This window comes from Corvus brachyrhynchos, unplaced genomic scaffold, assembly GCF_000691975.1.
Source record: "Corvus brachyrhynchos isolate BGI_N302 unplaced genomic scaffold, ASM69197v1 scaffold206, whole genome shotgun sequence".
NCBI classification, from domain to species: Eukaryota; Metazoa; Chordata; class Aves; order Passeriformes; family Corvidae; genus Corvus; species Corvus brachyrhynchos.
In genome coordinates, this window is record NW_008238640.1 from 63,079 (window position 1) to 84,712 (window position 21,634).

The window sequence follows — 21,634 nt, forward strand, 5'->3', positions numbered from 1 at the left end:
AACACAGTTTTCCACCTGTTATGAAATAATTTCTTAAAATTGTTGTATTTTATAGTCACAGTCTTAAAAGTAGTTAAGATTTAACATATGAATCTTAAGACTAAAGGTATGGTTCCATAAGATAGAGTGATCTAACATATAGCAAAAATATTTGAAGGAAAATGTCCTGCTCTATCCTCTTCAGCAGTTCACCTCTCTCTACCCTAGCTCTGGTGTTTTTGTATTCCTCTGTAAGACAGTTTAGCTCACAAAAATGATAGAGAGCTACAATGCTGAATCCCCCCAGTCCAGTAAAATGGCCCCCTCCTCTGAAACATTGCATTGCTTTCTGCCATTTTGATTAGCACAGTTGGCTCGGTGAAGGTTGTGATGAACCCCTCATCTGGCAGGAGCAGAGCAGGATCATGCAGCCATGGCTCAAGGAAGAGCTTGACTGAGTGGGAAGTAGCAATCTATTACATTAGGTCAGCTGCCCAGGGAAAAGCAGGCTTGAGAATGCTTGTTATCAGCTTAGCTTGCAGGTATAGCCTAGGATTTTACAGTTTCAGCCCTGGAGCATTCTCTAGGCATATCTACAACAGATGTAGAGCTACTTCTGATCAAACAATATAGGAAAAGGTTATCTGATTATTTGCTTGCTGCCAATACCTGTTGCCAGGTGTTGTGCATTCTCTAGTGTGCATGTGTCAGGAAGAGTTCCTAAATTTGTTTCAGGACTCCAAAAAATTTTCATGACCAAAAGTTTTCAGGTTTGTCACAGCCTTGATGACAGGTGAATTCTGCTTCTACAGATTTTTTTTTTTTACAAAAGTTCTGTAGAAAACAAGAACTTGCTTTCAAAATAATATGTAACTTAAAAGCAGATGTAAACTATATATTCTTTTAAATCTTTACCAAATAACTTACATAAGACACATAATTGTATCATACTATTATGTAATTGTATTATATTAATATGTATTATATATGTATTGCATAATACATATTAATAATACTTATAGGTAACACAGCCAGAAATGTTAAATGCTATAAATGCTGTTGTTTCAGACCCAGAATGATTTCATGGTGATCTGCAATGTTGCAAAAATCTTAGAACTTGTAGTGCCACTAATGGAACACCCAAGTGAGACATTTCTTGCCACTATTGAGGAAGACCTCATGAAACTCATCATCAAATATGGCATGACAGTAAGCTTTTAAACACTACTATTCAGTTAACTCCATTTCACATTGTGAACTACATAGTTTTGGTTTAAAGAAAGTCTGTCTTCATTATGAAGATAACTTTTGAGCCATGAAAATTCAATGTTCTTGGTTTACTTGTGTTTGTATGTGTTGTTGCTATATTTTAACAATTATGTTTGGGCATGTTTTCAGAGTAGTCTAGGAGATGGACATTACATCTGTTAGATCATTATTTTTAGTTCTACATATCTTTTTCCTACATAACATCACAAAAGTCTCAGGTTTAAATTCTAAATATGTAACTCATTTGTTCTTTCTTGCACCTAGGTTGTTCAGCATTGTGTGAGCTGTCTTGGGGCTGTTGTGAACAAGGTCACTCAGAACTATAAATTTGTGTGGGCCTGTTTTAATAGATACTATGGTAAGTAAAATCACATGTAATTGTCACTCTTCAGTTTTGCCAACAAGTCTTATCTTAGGGATACACCATGATTAAATACTGTAATCAAAACTTTTATCTTATTGTAGGTGCACTTTCAAAATTAAAAAGTCAACACCAAGAAGACCCAAACAGTACAATACTTACTGCCAATAAACCAGCACTCCTTAGATCACTTTTCACTGTTGGAGCACTGTGTCGACATTTTGATTTTGATCAGGAAGATTTTAAGGGCAACAGTAAGGTAAAATAACTTGTATTTACTCTCCACGTCTTGTGTATATTGAATGCTCCACTTATTTGAGAACATGGTATTCCTAGGCCCTCAAAGCTATGCATTTTTTCATAATGCATACGATATAGTTTTTTGGGTTGTAAATACATGGTTTTGCAAAGACAATGCAGTAAGATTGTGTTTCTCCATTTTGATACATGCTTTTTATAAGAGATTAAAAATACCTGTTTCATCTTCAAATAGCTATTATTTTTGTTTCAATTTCCTCAGGTTAACATTAAGGATAAAGTACTTGAACTGCTGATGTATTTTACAAAGCATTCAGATGAAGAAGTACAGACGAAAGCCATTATTGGCCTTGGTAAGAAATATTAATAGTTTTTATTATTCTGCTGTAGTAGAAATCCATGCATTTATTTCTGTAGTGGCAGGGAAGTTTGTTTAAAATCAAAGTTCATCACATGTTTTATTTGAGACCTGGCTATAGAAATGTAGTCAAAGGGATACTTTGAAGTTGCATACTTCTGCAGCAGAGTGGATGCTTTTGAGTGAATGCCTTTTTAATGTATGACCAAGTCTTAAAAAGCATCAAGTTTCCAAAGTAAATGGAGATGTTATTTTTTCCCCACATGCAAGCATGTTGTAACTCCAAATATTGTTTTTCAGTCCTCAAGGTATAGTTAAAGAACAACTAGAAAAAATGATGGAAAAATTTTGAGAATTTTAAGTGTAGGGGCAGAAATTCCAGAGGAGTTGAGGGAACTCTGGCAGTTTATACCAACTAGGGGATGCTCTGTGAAATTTCTTGAGGCATTGAGATGATGTCATAGTCTAAATATTACAGTTTATTTTGGGTCTTTGGCAGTATTTCAATTTTAAATAGATTCTTTATCTGAAGGCATTAGTATAGTATCTCAGTGACTTGCAGTAATGCATGAACTGCCATTGAGTGGTTTGTATCATGTTCGTCCTCTGCTCAAGGACCAAAACTGTACATGTAAGAGCATCTTGTTTGGGCAGATAGGCCTTGGTTTCTGGAAGAGTTCACTTCATGGTTATGGCTTAGTCTAAAGAAAGTTGTCTTCTCTGTATGTGAGCTTGCGTTATATGGTTTAACTGTGTATAAGAATTTTCTTCCTTATGCTGCTGTTTAGATGGCTTTATAGATATCCTGGTACAGTTCAGGCTAGGGAGGACTGAGGATAAGGACTGAGACTGAATCTTGATTTGATATTCTGTGAGGAAACCATTGCAGACAGCTGAGTGGGATTAATGGCTTTGGGGTTGCCTCTGTTACAGGAACAGTGCTATGGTGTTAACTAGCTGGAGGTTTTTCTAGACATTGTATCAAGATGCACACTTACTGTAGTCCATTCTAACGTTAATGTTCTATACAAAATATTGCACGTGGGATAGGGGCTGCCTTCCTAACCATAGACATGATTGCTTTACTCATGGAGGCTGAGTGTTGCATTCATCAGAAATGTTCCTGAATTACAGACTGAACTGTGATCAGTTTGGGGAAGAGGAGAAAACAGGAGTGGCTATCAGTAGGCATTCTTCAGATTTTTTTATTCTTTTTTCTCTGCCTGTAAACATGTCAGTCTTTATCTTAATTAAACCTCAGACAACTGTTTTCAGTGATATTAGTCTCATCTAAGTACTGGTTCCACTTTGAAGGTAGCTGCTTGGATGTACAGAGATATAGTAGGCAGTGCAAAGCTCTATCTTACAGGCTGGTAATTGAGTCAAATTGTCAAATCCATTCAACATTTATGTCCAGCAATAAGGTGAAAATTACTAACAAGCTAATTCAACATTTATACACAGTGAAGGCATCAAATGAAGAGTGTGTGCTTTCCTATTGGTAATTATTAGTGTGTCCTTACAGTAAGGACACTCAACAGTTTTAACCTTTGCTTTGGGATGTGTCACTGCTGTTGAGAGATTGAGTTTAACCATAAGCTTAATGCTTATGGTTATGCTTCTCTTCCAGATGTGTACTTGCAAGGCAGATTGAGGATAAAAAATTTTGTTAGTATCTAACAGGTAATGTCTTACTCAGCCAAGTTCAGTGCTTAACCTTAGAGTGAAAACAAAGGTATGAAGAGAAGTGGTGTGAGAGCAGCCCCAAGATGTGAAGTCAGTCCTTAAGAGAACACAGCAGTTGCCTTTTTTCATCCCCTATGACAAATTCTTATGCCAAGTAAAATTTCTTCCCTGCTTACAGGGGATGGAAAAATAAGAATTTCCCTAAGAGTACTGGTGGTTTCAGATTCTTTTAAATAAGTGAATGAAAGAAAGAAAGAGTTATGGATTGTTACACATACATGCAAGTGCTTTCCATTTTCAAAATTAAACTTAAGAAATGGGTTGGACTTTCTCAGAGGTGGTCAAGTTATAAACATCAATATACACCTGTATAGAGTGGACAATTATACTACCTACTTCAAAGAGGAGCACCATTCCTTTTTCTTTCATCTCTTTCCCCTCCATCTCCCCTGCCTTCTTTCCTCTTCCTGTTCTGAAATTGAAACGAGATCTTAAATGCACTGAGGTCTTGCTCTAGACTTAGCCTTTACCTACACTGTCTTTTCTGCGCACAGAGCGAGTTTTAAAAACCTGACTCAGTCTTCCCTTTGTTATACCCACTTTTATACATTGCTTTCGCATAATTTTATTTGCTTTCATTTTTCCCCCCATTCTTCTTTTATGTTTATGTTTTCTGTGTGTTTGTTCAGAATCTTAGTTTCCTATGGTCGTGAAAAATACACTTAATGTTTGCTTTTCTCACAGTCTTAAAAAATTAATCAAGTAGTTAAATATAGTTTAAATTGGGAAGTTATGTTCCCATTACTGTTTTTTTATGATACTCTGTAAGAGTCTGTTGGCAGCACTCCTAAATCTACATATGTGATCTAAAATTATATATGCTGTTACTTATTTAGATCAAACTTTTTATGAAATAAAGACTTCCCTGACTAAGAATAACCAGTTTTTTGTCAAGGGTGAGGCTGCAGCTAAAAGCAGTTCTATAGTGTGTATATTCTAACAGATGTAGTCTTGGGAATGCTTCAGATAATTTTCAAAACACGACCTTAATAGGTATATGAATAATAACAGTGAGAGGTCTAAATTTTATTTTATTGTGTTCACTATATTTTTTCTTTTAAGATTGTATTGTTTAAATACTCATGATATTTAGCAATTTTTCCACATTTTCTCTGTCTCCATATGAATAACTCTTCATAGTTTCATCACAATGTTCTTCTCCAAATGTATTAGAAAAACAATGAGTAATTTTTTAGCAATGTTCCTCCCTTGCTCTTGGGAGACCTCCTAGTCATTGATACGCAGACCAGTACACTGGACATACTTCCAGACTTATATAACTCTTAGTTCAACTGCCCTAGGTCGGCACCCCATCTTTATCTATCAGACAGATAATAGAACTCCTTATAAACTTAGAATGGTGTCCATATGAAAAAGCAATACTGTTTGTTAGTACTATACTTGGGAGTAGATAAATTTCATACCTCTATTTTGAAGAAAGACTTAAGAAGCAGAAAATAATAAGCAGAAATAATTTCTAGTTAATAACATGGAATATTTCCTCTTTTCTTCCACCCTTAGGATTTGCATTTATACAACACCCAAGTTTAATGTTCGAACAGGAAGTGAAGACTCTGTACAACAGCATTCTTTCAGACAAGAACTGTTCAGTAAACTTAAAAATCCAGGTGTTAAAAAACCTCCAGACCTACTTGCAGGAGGAGGATACACGTATGCAGCAGGCAGACAGAGACTGTAAGTGTTGAGTTCTTCTGTACTGAGGCAGGCAAAATCTAACTTTCTTGCATACAATTACTATATACATGAACCGAGTCATTTAAGATTGTTATCTAATTAGTAATATTGTACACAAGATATCTTAGAACAATTTTCAAAAATTCATTATGTGCATAGGTATATTGAGATGTGTAGCTTATTATTTACTTTCAGGATGTATAAATCCTGAAAGCAATCCAGAATGCATAATTGCTGTAATGATGGTAGTAATACTTTTTATCAAAATATTCTCCAAGATTAATTAGCAGATACAAAATAAGAAACTGTAAAAATTAAAACCTTTATCAAGGAATGAGACTTTAAATTTGTGCGACTTTATTTTTTTTAAGTATATTTGCTATCAGACTGTTCTGTGTTTCATGAGATCATAAACCCATTCTAAGATGGCTGAAATATCTTTGTATTATAAAGCTTAAAGATCAGTATGCATCAAGTAATAGCAAAGTAAATGATTATACTGTGGTGAGTGTGCTATTGCTTTTGTCCTTTTTACAGGGAAAAAAGTAGCAAAACAGGAAGACCTGAAAGAAATGGGTGATATTTCCTCAGGGATGAGTAGTTCCATCATGCAGCTATATCTCAAACAGGTCCTTGAGGCTTTCTTTCATAACCAGTCCAGTGTACGCCACTTTGCTCTAAATGTCATTGCACTGACATTAAACCAGGGTCTCATCCATCCTGTTCAGGTATGGTAACCTTTTATGATGGTTTTTTTTGTTGTTATTCAGGTTTCAGAGCTTTTTACACTTGCTAGATACATTTTTAGTTTTTCTCTTGCATCTATGTTACAGTAATCTCTTATTGTAGCAAGGGGCCTTTACAGAAAGCATATTTTGAAATTTAGATTCCAAATGCTGTATTTTCTTGTCTTTGGATCAATATCTAAAAGCCCAGCCAGTGCCTAAAGTGCACATGCAAATGTACATTGGAGCATATTTCTGTTATGAATTTCAGGTGTATGCCAAGCACTTTTCTTTAATTCTTCATCCTGAAAACAGTGACAGCTTACCTCCACCTCAATTCCCCTGTCCTCCAAACACTACGGAATTCCAGAGTCAATGTTATAACTTCAATTATCATCTCCATTATTCTTTGCTTACATAATATTTTTGTAATTATTTGTTTATAACACAGCCATTGTGCATGTTTAGTCATAACTGGTGGTGTGTGGTTTGGGTTTTTTTAAATGGCATTTTTTGTCATGTAAATTGACTTTAGAGTTTGAGGGACCTGGAAATACTACCTGAAACCTCATACAACTTCTATCATTTATAATGTCTCCGGGTCTCAATGGACATCAGTGACCAGTGGTGTCCCTCAGCAGTCTGTATTGGGACCAGTGTTATTTAATATCTTCATTAATGGCACAAAGGGATCGAGGGCACCCTTAGCAGGTTTGCAGATGACACGAAGCTGAGTGGTGCAGGTGACACACCTGAAGGACGGGGCCATCCAGAGGGACCTGGACAAGCTCAAGAAGTGCCCCATGGGATTCTCATGAGGTTTAAAAAGACCAAGTGCTGGTGCTGCACCTTGGTCAGGCAATCCCTGGGATCAATACAGGCTGGGGGATGAACAGATCAAGAGCAGCCCTGGGGAGGACTTGGGGGTGCTGGTTGGTGAGAGGCTGGACGTGTCCCGTCCATGTGTGCTGGAACCCAGAAACCCCCCATGTGCTGGGCTGATCCCACAGTGTGGGGAGCAGAGGAGGAGGGGATTCTGCCCCTCTGCTCTGGTGAGACCCCACCTGCAGTGCTGCCTCCAGCTCTGGGGTCCCCAGCATAGGAAGGACATCAACCTTTTGGAGCAAGTCCAGAGGAGGCCACCAAGATGATCAGAGGGATTGAGCACCCGTTGAGCACCTGTGCTATGAGGAAAGGCTGAGAGAATTGGGATTGTTCAGCCTGGAAAAGAGAAGCTTCGGGGTGACCTAATTGTGACCTTCCAGGACCTGAAGGGGGCCAACAAGAAAGATGGAGAGGGACTTTTTACAAGAGCATGTAGTGAAAGAATGAGGGGAAATGGCTTCAAATTGACAGGGAGTAGGATTAGATTAGATATTAGGAAGACATTCTTCCCTATGAGGATGGGCAGGCCCTGGAACAGGTTGCCTGGAGAAGCTGTGGCTGTCCCATGCGTGGAAGTGTTCAAGGCCAAGTTGGACGGGGCTTGGAACAACTTGGTCTAGTGGAAGGTGTCCCTGCCCGTGGCAGGGGGTTGGAATTAGATGACCTTTAAGGTCCTTTCCAACCCAAACCATTCTATGATTCTATGATAATGCTGGTCTTTTGTGTATTTTGTACTATTTGCTTGAAAAAAGTAGGCAGGTAGTAAGTTGCATAAAGCTTCCTATTCTAGTTTCTGCAGTAGTCAGAATATAACATAAACAACACTGTAATAAAAGAGCAAAGAGTGAGAAAGAAGAGGTACAATAACTCTGAATAATCATTTCATTTGTTTTTTTCAAGTGTGTGCCGTACTTAATTGCTATGGGCACAGATCCAGAGCCCTCTATGCGAAACAAAGCTGACCAGCAATTGGTGGAAATAGACAAAAAATATGCTGGGTTCATTCATGTAAGTAATTCTAATTTATCATTTTACAAAATACTGTTACATTCTCTGGTGATTTAACACTTGAATAGGCCTCAGCTGCAGAAAAATAATATAAATAACAAATAAGCAATAAAAATAACTATAAGAAGTTGTAAAGATCCCAACTCTTTCTCCACCTGTTTGGAGATTTCTATTTTTAGAAATAGAAAGGATATAATCATTTGAAGCATCTCATCCAGTCTAAAAATTCCTTTAATTTATAATCCATAGTAGTGTTTTCCTCACTTAATAGTATGTTAAGAGCATTTATTTGATAAGAGGTAAGGACATCTGTTTCATAATGTTTAGCAATGATTTTCCTGTATTAATAGAGAGCACTTTGTAAAAGTAGAGGTCAGTATATATGTATTAGAACGTTAAGACATCAATGCTTTATAAATTGCAATCTAAGCAGAAGGAACATAAGAAGGTTTTAAGAACTGAGGGATCTTGCTGAAAGGAAAATCTGAGGGCTAAATGAAGACTTGTGGAGTTGTGGCATAGTGACAATAGTTCTGCTAAAGATCTGAAATTGAGTTGCAGCACCCCTTCTTTATTTCAGAAGGCCTCAGTTCAGTGTGTGTACTGCATTGTGGAACTTTCCAAATCTAATTGTATTCCACTGAAATTTGAGCATTGCACTGTTCATGGCATCCAAAGAGATACCTAACTGATGTCAGACCTCATTGCAGTCTACAACTCCCTCATGAGGGGAAGAGGATGGGCAGACACTGATCTCTTCTCTTTGTGACCAGTGACAGGACTCGAGAGAACAGCTGGAGCTGTGTCAGGGGAGATTTAGGTTGGATATCAGGAAAAGCTTCTTCACACAGAGGGTGGTCGGGCACTGGGAAGTGGTCACAGCACCAAGCCTGACAGAGTTCAAAAAGCGTTTGGACAACACTCTTGGCACATGGTGTGATTCTTGGGGATGGTGCTGTGCAGGGCCAGGAGCTGGACTCGATGATCCTTGTGAGTGCCTTCCAACTCAGCATATTCTGTGATTCTGTGAATTAAGTGGTGATTGGTGGCCGTCTTGGCCACAGCGGCCCCCGGGGCACTCGAGTTTAAAATCTCTGTTGACAGGAGGAAAAGTGCCAGCAAAACCTCAACTCTAGTCACGAGGAGAACAGACTTCAGGCTGCTCAGGGAATTAGCAAGTAAAGTCCCCTGGGAAAATACTTTTGCAGGTGCTGGGTCCATCAGTGCTGGTCATTTATAAGCATCTCCTCCTAAGGGCACAGGAGCAGCAGTTCCCAGATGTCAGAAGTCAAGCAGGCAAGGCAGAAGGCCAGCTTGGCTGAACAGGGATCTTCTCTTGGAAATAAGGCAAAAAAGGAAGGTGTGTGCCCAGTGGAAGCAAGGTTAGGTGGTATGGGAAGAATACAGAAATGCTGCTTGCCACTGTAGGGAGAAAATTTGTGTGGCCAAAGCCCAACTGGAATTGGAGCTGGGCAGTTATGCTGGTTCTGGCTGGGGTAGAGTTAATTTTCTTCCCAGAGGCTGGCAAGGGGCTGTGTTTTGGGTTTATGTTGAACACAGGGTTGATAATATAGAGATGTTTTTGTTATTGCTGAGCTTGCACAGAGCCAAGGCCTTTTCTGCTCCTCATACGCTGGGGAGGGTGCTGGGGGTGCGTGGGAGGTTGGGAGGAGACACAGCTGGGACAGGTGACCCCAACTGACCCAAGGAATATTCCAGACCATATGACATCATGCTCAGTATATAAAGGGGGAAGAAGGAGGATGGGGAGGACATTTTGGGTGAAGGTGTTCATCTTCCCAAGTTACCGTTCCACAGGATGGGGCCCTGCTCTCCTGGAGGTGGCTGAACACCTGCTTGCCCTTGGGAAGGGCTCAATGAATTCCTTGTTTTGCTTTGCTTGTGTGTGATGCTTTTGCTTTCCCTGTTACACTGTCTTTATCTCAACCCAGGAGTTTTCTGGCTTTTACTCTTCTGATTCTCCTTCCCATTCCACCAGGATGGGGGTAGAGAGGGGGGTTGAGCGAGCAGCTGTGTGGTGCTTAGTTTCCAGCTGGGCTTAAACCATGATTGTGGGGGACAATAAAAAAGAGCCTTTTTAAATATGTCAGTAGTAAAAGGCAGTGCAAAAATGATATTGGCCCATTCCAGGATGAGAATGGCCACCTCAAAAACAGGGACATGTACAAGATGGAGATGTTTAATGCTTTCTTTGCCTCTGTTTTCAACACCAATGACAGACCAAGGGGGTCCCAGTGCCCTGAGCTGGAGGACCATGACTGTGAGAATGATCAACTCCCAGTCAACCCTGAAACTGTGTGGGTTCTGCTATTCCAGCTAGATCCCTATAAGTCTATGGGGCCTGATGGGATTCATCCCAGGCTACTCAGAGAGCTGCTGATGTCATCACAAAACCTCTCTCGATGATTTTTGAGTGGTCTTGGGAATCTGGAGAGGTCCCAGCTGACTGGAAGCTGGGGAATGTTGTCCCGATTTTTAAGAAGGGCAAGAAGGAGGCCTCCAGTCTCACCTGTCAGTCTCGCTTCAGTGCCTGGTAGAGCTATGGAGCAGATTAATCTGGGAGGTATTGAAAAACACCTGGAGGACAATGCAGTCATCGGTCACAGCCAGCATGGCTTCATGAAGGGAAAGTCTTGATTGTCAAACCTGATTTCCTTTTATGACAAGGTAACCCACCTGGTTGATCAAGGGCAGCCAGTTGATATAATATTTTGGGATTTTGCTAAAGGCTTTGATACTGTCTTGCCCAGGATCCTTCTGGACAAACTGTCCAGGCCCCAGCTGGATAAACATGTCATGCAATGGGTGAGCAACTGTGTCATGGGTGGAGCACAAAGGGTTATAGTGAATGGGGTCACATCAGACTGGCGACCTGTCACTAGTGGGGTTCCACAGGGCTCTGTCCTCAGCCCTGTGCTCTTCAATATCTTCATAAATTATTTAGATGCAGGACTGGAAGGGATACTGAGCAAGATCGCAGACAATACAAAACTGGGAGGAGCTGTTGACTCCCTCAAAGGCAGGGAGGCCCTGCAGAGAGACCTCAACCAATTAGAGGACTGGGCAATTATTAACCATATGAAGTTTAACAAGGGCAAGTGCCAGATTCTTCTCCTGGGATGGGGCAACTGTGGATGTACAGACAGACTGGGGAATGAGACGCTGGAGAGCAGCTGTGGGAAGGGACCTGAGGGTCCTGGTGGATGACAAGCTGAATATGAGTCAGCAGTGCCCTGGCATCCAGGAGGGCCAACTGTGTCCTGGGGTGCATCAGGCACAGCACTGCCAGCAGGTCAAAGGAGGGGATTGTCCTGCTCTGCTCTGCACTGGGGCGGCCTCATCTTAAGTCCTGGGGGCAGTTTTGGTCACCACAATATAAGGATATAAAGCTATTAGAGAGCATCCAAAGGAGGGCATGAGGATGGTGAAGGGCCTTGAGGGGAAGCCATATGAGGAGCAGCTGAGGGCACTTGGTCTGTTCAGCTGGAGGAGAGTGAGAGGAGATCTCATTACAGTCTACAACTTTCTCATGAAGGGAAGAGGAGGGGCAGACACTGATCTCTTGTCTGTGGTGACCAGTGACAGGACCCAAGGGAACGGCTGGAGCTATGTCAGGGGAGGGTTAGGTTGGATAGTAGGAAAAGATTCTTCACTCAGAGAGTGGTCAGGAACTGAACAGGCTCCTCAGAGCAGTGGTCATGGCCCCAATGCTGCCAGACCTCAAGAACTGTTTGGACAAACTCTCAGGCACAGGGTGGGATTCTTGGGGTGTCCTGTGCAGGGCCAGGAGTTGGACTTGATGATCCTTGTGAGTCTCTTCCCATTCAGGATATTCTATGAATCTATGAATCTTGAAAATTGTTTAAATTTGGGTACCTGGCTGTAGTCGGTAAACAGATCATCTATATGTTTCTAACATAGAAGTTATTTTGAAAGCAATTCACAATACATTTTGATCTCTACCACACATTCTGTTTTAATCTGTATGCTTACTCAAAAGGCAGTAGTGCACCTCAGTGCATGTTTAAAAGTTAAACTTCAGATGAGGAACCACTTAAAGGGAAAAAAGTTTAAAAAATAGCTAGAAGTTTCTGTTGACAGGCATTTGTTTAATTTCCACTTTCAATGTTACTGCTTGAAAGCAATGGTTTAAATAAAAATAAGTACTTTTCCATTTCAGATGAAAGCAGTGGCTGGTATGAAGATGTCTTACCAAGTACAACAGGCAATTAATACCTGCCCAAAAGATCCTGTAAGAGGTTTTAGACATGATGAATCGTCCAGTGCACTGTGTTCACACCTCTACTCCATGATTCGAGGGAACCGTCAACACAGACGAGCCTTTCTAATTTCCTTACTCAACCTCTTTGATGATACTGCAGTAAGCATCACATTTCCTTCACTTATAAAGAAAATAAAATATACCATTACAAGCTTAAATTCTCCTTTTGCAATATATTTTTATGACATAATTTTGATAGCTTTATTTCCCTAAGGTACTTTGTTTTACTTTATAATATAAGGTATTTACTGAATAGAATACATTAGTCACTTTTGCATCATTCAGTACCTTTCTGTACTCAGTTTGGGATGTTTAGGAATAATGTATCTTTAGGTATGACTAAATTTTGCACATATATATATGTTGTTTAGAGTGCATTTGGGGGGTATGTAGAATAAAATTTGTGATTTTTTTTTTGTTTTAAACTGTTAGGAACACAGGATAAATGTATAATAAGATATTTGTTTGTATATTAATATGTACTTTTTTTTAACTTCCAGAAAACAGAGGTGAATATGCTCTTGTACATAGCAGACAATCTAGCCTGTTTTCCTTATCAAACACAGGAAGAACCACTGTTTATAATGCATCATATAGACATTACACTATCAGTTTCTGGTAGCAACCTACTACAGTCATTTAAAGAGGTATGTGCATTTATATTTTAGTATATTTATTATGGTGGTAGCATAAGCTTCTATATAATTTGGTCAATTTTTCAGTGAATATAGTACCATTATTATGATATGGACCAGTATTGTTAGTTTGTAACTGGTAGTTAAAAAACAAACAACCCTTTCTGTTCTGATCTGTATCTGGTAGACACTAGTTAAAGACTTTCCTTATATTGCCACTTATGTTATTTAAAAAAATGACAATTTTTGAGATTTTAATATTAAATCTATATCATTCCCTAATATTACTGAATTAGAATTAATATTAATTGTATGCATAATTTTAATAACAATCCCATTTACTTTTTCTTTTGTTGTCAAGTAGCTGATGGCAGTTCCACGTGTGTCACCTAGGAGACTTTAAATACATTATTTATTGCAAGAAAAGAGTGTGCAATATGTCTTTTCTTAAGGTAGCATATAAGAACCCAAATAATGGTATAGTATCTGTTGCTATGGCAATACACAACCCTGTAAGAAAAAGGCCTTTGTTTCTTGTACTGTGTCCAGTTTTGGGCTGCTTAGGACAGGAAAGACATGGAGCTCCTGGAGTGGGTCCAGTAGAGGCTGTGAGGATGATTAAGGGACCTGAACATGAGGAAGAACTTCTCTGTGCAGTGACCGAGCACTGGAACAGATTGCCCAGAGAGGGTGTGGAGTCTCCCTCACTAGAGATATTCCAGACCTATCTGGACACAATCCTGTGCCATGTGCTCTGGGATGACCCTGCTGGAACAGGGAGGTGGGACCAGATGACCCACTGTGATCCCTTCCAACCTGACCCATCCTGTGATTCTGTGATTCTTAAAGACTTCAGTGTCTTCATTTCCTGGACAACTTTAACAGTAGAAGGTCCAAACTGTCAGGAAACAAACCCATTTCTAGAATTTCCAATCTGACCTGTAAGTACAAGTCAGAGTTGATACCTGGAAAGTACACTGCTTTGAATTCTCACCCTACCGAAGTCAATTTTTAATCTGCTAGAAAGAGCACATTCTTTAGATGGGGGACCAGAATGCAGAGTATGAAATCCTACTTGGGATATCTTGTGTTATGAAAAAGCATACTATGTGCAGTAATAATGCAGGTATGAAATTCTGTAGCTCTACAAGTAGTGGAACTGAATATTATTAATACTGTATATGCTGATTTGGGGGGCTCTCTGGTCAGCAGTGTAATTAGTGTCATAGGATTTTAACATAGACAATGATTAAAACCAGCTTGGACTAGTTTGTACCAAGGTACAGATGGAAATATATGTAACATGCAAAAATTATATTCAGGTGAAACAAAAATGCAATTTTCTTCCTGATTTATTGTATTTGGCTTTTACTTCATTTTACTGTCTCTGATAAACTTGAGCAGTCTTTTTAAGAATAACATGCCAGTGGAGCACTTTTTACTTCAGTTCTTTCTGTAACCACCTTGCAAAAAAAAGTGGACTTTGGATCAATTTTTTAGGAACCTTGAGTTATAATTCAGCATCTTTTTTGTCATAAATAATTTTAATCTTTGAATATAAAGTTATGAATATCAAGTTATGAATTAATAACATTGTACAGGTAATTCTTACTAATTTAAGTCAATAATGATTTTTGAAAGATTTTTTAGAAATGTACATGATGCTATTTGCCCTAATTTTGGAATGTGTTAACTTCTCTGTCTCACAGTCTATGGTGAAAGACAAAAAAAAGGAAAGAAAGCCTTCATCAGATGAGGAGACTGAGAGTGACAGTAACAGTGGTAGTGAGAGCAAAAGTGAGGAGGAAGCTTCTAAGCCTCGGAGGTTACGGAAACGAGTAAACTCTGATTCAGATTCTGATGAAGAAAATGATATAAATGCCGTGATGAAATGTTTACCAGAAAATTCAGCTCCTTTAATTGAATTTGCAAATGTCTCCCAAGGCATATTATTACTTTTGATGCTGAAACAGCATTTAAAGAACCTCTGTGGATTCTCTGATAGGTAAGGATATTTAGACAATAGGCCATCTTGTTATCTAGTGAGTTCTTTGTAAGGATTAAGTTTGGAAGAAGTTGGGGGGGGTCGTTTAGTTGACTGTTAATAATTGTTTCAGCAATAGATTTGTATAAGAGAAAAACATAAATAGAATAGGTTGAATGTAATGAAACTGGCTTAGAAAAAGTAATGATTTCATTTCTTACCAGAATGTCTATTGTATACGGAATGGTTAAAATATAACTACTTATACTGAATATTTTTAAAAGCTTTTCCTTGAAATTGTTTTGGACTTTCCTTAAAAGCTCTTTCTTCCCTTTTGTTTTCTTTAAACAGTAAAATTCAGAAATATTCTCCATCTGAATCTGCAAAAGTGTATGATAAAGCTATAAACAGGAAGACAGGAGTACATTTCCATCCAAAACAAACTCTGGATTTTCTGCGGAGTGATATGGCTAATTCTAAGATCACTGAAGAAGTGAAGAGGAGTATAGTAAAACAGTACTTAGATGTAAGTAAAGTTGCTTTGCAGAAAATCTGAAATCCTTTCAAACTAGGTAACACAGTATAAACTTGAAAATAGATGCTGATGTATTGGATGAACATTTCAAAATGTTAAGTTTCTGGTAATCTTATGTGATTGATATATGATAACTCACAATTTCCTTTCAGGATGTTTAGCAATATTACCTTTCAAAGCATTCTAAAAAAATTAAACACAACTAAAATTAATTTCAACTGAAGGATATTCATCTTTGCAGAGTATTTTCTAATTTGTCGTATCTATCTTGTATACCTCTACCATATAACTTGTTCACTTTATCCCTGACTGTTTCTGTCACAGGAACAGAGACTAGATCCAGTGTATTTACCATTTTTTTTCTCTTTTCTTTTCCAATTCTTTAAAATATTAACTAGAGAAAACTTGCAATTTTGGAAACACAGGAAGAAAGCTTTTACATATCTACTAGAAAATGAAAGTAAAATGTTTGTAGAACAAACCACAAGCTGTTGAAGTTTGAAGTTTTCTGCCATTTGTTTTACAGTTTCTTTACCTTTTCATTTGTTTTTTTTATTTAATGTAGTGTGATATGAATGTCTATTTTTAAAGTTTGAATGTAAACTGATCTGTTTTTTGGGGGGTTTATTTAATAGTTCAAGCTCCTTATGGAACATTTGGATCCTGATGAAGAGGAAGAAGATGGAGAGGTGTCAGCTAGCACAAATGCTCGGAACAAAGCAATTACCTCACTTCTTGGAGGAGGCAGCCCTAAAAACAATGCAGCTGAGACAGAGGATGATGAATGTGATGGGGAGGATAGAGGAGGAGGCTCTTCAGGGGTGAGGCGGAGGAGGAGTCAACGTATTTCACAGCGTATTACGTAAAATTATTTTTATGTGCTTATAAATGTCAGTCTATTATATTAAATGTACACCAAGTAATGTAATCGACATGAAAGAAAGCATTTTGTAGATAGAGATTCTCTACTTAACCATTTATACAACTTTTGTAGAAAGTTTAACAGAAAAGACAATAAAAAAACACAAACTAGAAAATGAGATTTATCCCATATAAAAATTTATTAATTTTCCTTTGGAATGTACTGTGTGTTATCCTTTTTATTGTTGCCAAGTTTTTATGTAGCTTTATGATTCGTGTGTATATATAATTTTATATATCAATAAGAGATAAAGACACGGGTACAAATTAAGAGTATGTGGTTTTACAAGGATATGTTAACCCCTTGGCGCTGGCGGTCGCGGTGCGTCTCATTGCCGGCAATGGAATGTGTGCCGGGGAATCCCAACTCCCGGCGTCAAGGGATTAAAAGCAATAAAAGCAATAATTTCACTAAAGTTCTTTTGTGTAACACTTGGTCTTTTTTCCCCCCAATGTTTTAGTCATTGAGAAGGTCAAAACGAAATTCAGACTCTACAGAGTTGGCAGCACAGATGAATGAAAGTGTTGATGTCATGGATGTCATCGCTATTTGCTGTCCAAAGTACAAAGACCGACCACAAATTGCAAGAGTAGTACAGAAAACCAGCAATGGCTTCAGTGTTCAGTGGATGGCAGGCTCCTACAGTGGCTCCTGGACTGAGGCTAAGCGCCGTGATGGCCGCAAACTGGTGCCTTGGGTAGACACTATTAAAGAGTCAGACATTATTTACAAAAAAATTGCTCTAACGAGTGCTAATAAGCTGACTAATAAAGTTGTTCAAAATTTACGATCGCTGTATGCTGCCAAGGATGGAACTTCCAGCTAATGAATTTGTACATGCAGCCAAATTTACAGGAATTGAAATAACAGAAAAACTTGAGATATCAACTTTCTGGCAAAAAAAAAAAAAAAAATGTTCTTAATAAAGTGTTCTTGGAGTTTAACCTAGCAGCGGATGGCTTTCTTTAGCTTAGCCCAGTTTCCAGGGAAGCATTGTTTTTCCAGGCTGTAAAGTGGCAGAATCTCCTGGATATATAATTTATTCTGTTGAAGAAAAAAAAAAAAGAAAAAAAAGCATGCAGTATCTATGACCTATCTGCAGGAGGAGTTTTTGTAAATGTAGATTTTGATGTATTAGGTCACCCTGAAATAATACAAGAAAAGGGATCCCCAGCAAATCTGGTGGAACGAATACTGCAATAAATTTTTTTACTTCTCTTTGTTACTTGTCTGTTTCCATTTGAATTTCTTATTGTAAAGATCTGTTTAAATCTATTTATATTATTTTGCAGTCTTTTCTGTAAAATATACTATATTAGTGGTTTTCAAAACGACATAAAATATTGTTTATACAGTTTTTATAGGCTTTCTGAATAATTGGTATCTTTTTATTTTTATCCCTTAAAGGGTGTAAACACAAGTTAACTCCAGGGGTTTATTGTATCCTGCAGTATTTAGTATTAACTATATGATTTAGCACTGTGCCAAACACATTTTCAAGAGTACATTTTGATATAAAAAGAAAATATAGTTTATTCCTTGTATGCTTCAATTTCTTTCTAATGCTGTCCAAATGGTAATTTATGATAGTTTAAATTTGGGGAAAGCTGAATGACTATTTTGCTTGGGCTAACTGGCCATGTACGCATTTCTCTGGGTTAATATAGAGAGGCTTGTGTCAAGAGGAGCTAGCTACCAGTATCTGAGGAGTGAATGGGTATGAGTCTGGGCAATTATGCTACATTCCTTCACAAATGAATTTTTTAAAAAAATGTTTGTATATTAGCCTATTTTTTTTACTAATTGAAAGATGTTTTCACATTTTGTAAATTGAAAAAGTACTATTGAAAGCTTTCAGAAGCATTTGTTTTGACTATGTTGCCACAAGCCTTTCAAAAGCAGTTTGCCTTTCCAGAGAGTAACAAAACCAGCAGATTTACAAACAGAAAAAAAATCTAAAACAACTGAACTTTTTAGGGACATATAAACCCTGCCGTGTTTTCAGATATGTTAATCTAAAACAGTTGTTCCTTATTAAGTAAATCTTTCTCGTGTTTATTTTCTTTTATGAATTTAATTTGTGGTAGGAGGCTGTTTTTATGAAACTAGCTTGCGGAATTCTAATACATTATTCGATTTGTGAGGAATAGTATCAGTATTCCAAAATATTCTCATGTACAGAAAAAACATTAAACCGAATTGATTAATAACTCCTCAGAATCTAGTTAGTAATTGTTCCCATGGGAAATGCCTTTTTACTGTTTCACCACTGGAATTTTTCTAAACAGAAATATTTTCTCACCTTTTTGTTTTCACAGTTAATGGTGTTTTCTTCACCGTGCAAAAAGCCACATCTCATGCTAAGATGGGTGTTGTTAAAGTAGGGAGAAGCAGAAAAAGCAGAAGTCACCCCTGCAGTTCTGGAAGCAGGACATTTTTGTACCAAACAATGAAATACTGTATTTCTCAGGGACAGGAGCAGCTTTTATAGTGGGAGTTTCATACTTTGAGAATATGTTGTATGATATGTCACATTACTAGTAGAAAGAGTTAAAAACACTTCACAAGGAAACTATTGAATGATTAAGAAAAAAATTCATACAGATGCAGTCTAAAATGAAGTTCTCACTAGTCTGATGCCTTTTCCTGGTCTTAAAATCAAGAGTCATACACGGTTAGAAGGGGAAAAGGGATTTTACCTTGGTATTTATTTTAAGGATCCTTAGGTGCACACGTCCAGGTCATATGCATCGAGATGCCCCCCGCCGAGTATGCCCCCAAAGATCGGGTATAACCTTATAGATTTTACTAATTAGCATATCTATCAAAGATTCCCCAATGAGAGGTTCAAGTGAGCCCCCCTCCCCAAGGAGCCTTCCCCTGGATGGTTCTATCTTGGTTTACAGAATATGTTCTGGAGAGGACCTTGGGGTCTGGGGCACACTGATCCCTAGCTACGAAGCTTCTAAAATGTTTAGTCTCTTAGCTTGACAAACAAGTCCAAGAATGTAGGCAAAAAGCACTAAGAATACAGATGTTGTAAAAAGGTATAACAGGGGTATGAAAGAAAAGGCAAAAAATCTTCATGGCATCAGTCAGACATTTCTGATGCGATTTATATTACAAAATCTTATTTTTAATAGGTAATACATATGTTTCCTTGTTCATAAACAATTTGTTTCCTGGTCATGTGACTTTCCCAATAGTAACGAGTGGCTTTTTATTTCAAATTCTATGGTATTTATTAGGATAAAATTATCAGAAATAAATTATAATTAAACAATAGAAACCTGAAGTCTAAAGCCGTCTTAGTTGAGAGGATTTGGCCCGTTACTATATTGTGTAATATGTCAAAGGGCATACATGTTCCTTGATGCTACCTGTTTGCTATACTAAATAATATAAGCTTATAAAATTAATTATAGATTATTGAATAAGATTTTCACTAGTTAAGAGTTGAATTTTCCCCTTCTGTACTACCCAGGGTAATATCTAGCTTTGTTTTGCCTATCACAAACATTCAGATTACTTGCTGTGGAAAAAAAAAGGTAGCAGAGTTCATTTTTGGGAAACATATTCCTGTTAGCTATGTATAACATGGGCTGATTATTTTCAGAGATATGAAATAGAAAGCCCAAGGCTGCAGCTGTAATATATGCAGTGCTCAGTCTCTGAGTAGCAGTCGTGGGTTTTACCAACATGAACCACATTATTGGCAACAGCACATACCAAGATTAGGGGGTTTTTTAACATTAAAAAAAAGTTTAAAAAAAAATGCTGCACTGCAGTAATTGACACAACAACATTTTACCCCTTTGTGTTTACATAGCCTTATAGTATTTTTTTCACTGTATGGCTATAGATTTTTACATACATAACTATAACGATTATTGATTTTTTTTTGTCTTTGAGTACAAGTTCTGGGCATGGAAACTTGTTGCAATAGCTTACCTAACAAAGGGATATTTTCAAGCTTTTAGAATTAACGCTAACCATATTGTACTCTAAGAAAAGACAGACAATTCCACAGTCTAAATAAATAATAATCTTTAATTTTCCACTTCAGTGCTGTAAAATTGCAGAATAATTATTATTTTCATTATCTGCAGCTATAAAAAAATCACAATTGTTTCTGACTAATTGCAAATAAGTATTTTTCTAAATGATTCAGTATGCCCTTCTGTATTTTTTTAAGTTTTCTATTGCTTATATTAACAAGTCCCAACATGTATAAAGGTAGGTGTGGACAATATTTCACATAAGTATTTTAGTGAGGTATGGCCATTAAAAAGCTATTTAAAATTTTAATCAAACTGGAGCCGTTTTTTGGTTTTGTAGTGTCACTAGTGAGAATATTGTCACTGTGAAATAATTGGATTGTGCTAAACTTTAGCTCTAACACAAAATACCTTTTAAGACTGAAATAGTTCTTAAATATATTTGTGGTTCATGACAAAAAAAATTTTGTGATTGGGTCTGACTCATCTGGTGCTAGTTAAACAGAAGGATGTTCTGCCTAAATGCAGGTGTTAATGCTCTAGGGTAATGAATGGATCAGTTCAATTGATCCTTACTGTAAAGATAAAACATTTTAACTCTGAGCCACAGACAGATATTAATGGAGTTGAACTCAAACACCTAATGCTTTTATGTGCTCGACATTCCTGTCTCATGTGATAAATAGAAATAGCAAGAACCCAAGGCACAAATTTTCTTCCACTCACTGAAGAGCCACACTGTAGCGGGTTGGTTTGTAACCAGGCAGAAACACCAATTTAGTGTAGTGGTTTGGTCTAAAATACTCATTACTGTTTACCTTCTGTGAGATAAGAATTAGGAGAAACGCAAAGCAGGCACCAAACTTGAAAGAATATAAAGAAGTTTGTTAACAGACCTAAAAGAAGAGAAAAAAGAAAATCATACCACACCTTCAGAACACTTCTCCTCCCCCCCACCTTTCTCCCTTCTCCC

General features: G+C 37.7%; 1 protein-coding gene across 1 annotated transcript in view; it reads left to right on the forward strand.

The window, feature by feature from the left end:
* Positions 1-17,489, forward strand: part of LOC103617804 (nipped-B-like protein) — an 80,561-nt gene extending 63,072 nt beyond the window's left edge. Inside the window, 13 exon segments of the mRNA XM_017737471.1 lie at positions 1,048-1,188; positions 1,513-1,606; positions 1,714-1,880; positions 2,130-2,220; positions 5,493-5,666; positions 6,204-6,394; positions 8,177-8,284; positions 12,486-12,686; positions 13,088-13,234; positions 14,932-15,227; positions 15,558-15,732; positions 16,377-16,567; positions 17,132-17,489. Of these exon segments, the coding sequence (XP_017592960.1) occupies positions 1,048-1,188; positions 1,513-1,606; positions 1,714-1,880; positions 2,130-2,220; positions 5,493-5,666; positions 6,204-6,394; positions 8,177-8,284; positions 12,486-12,686; positions 13,088-13,234; positions 14,932-15,227; positions 15,558-15,732; positions 16,377-16,567; positions 17,132-17,489 (2,334 nt within the window).
* The last annotated feature ends 4,145 nt before the right edge of the window (positions 17,490-21,634 follow it).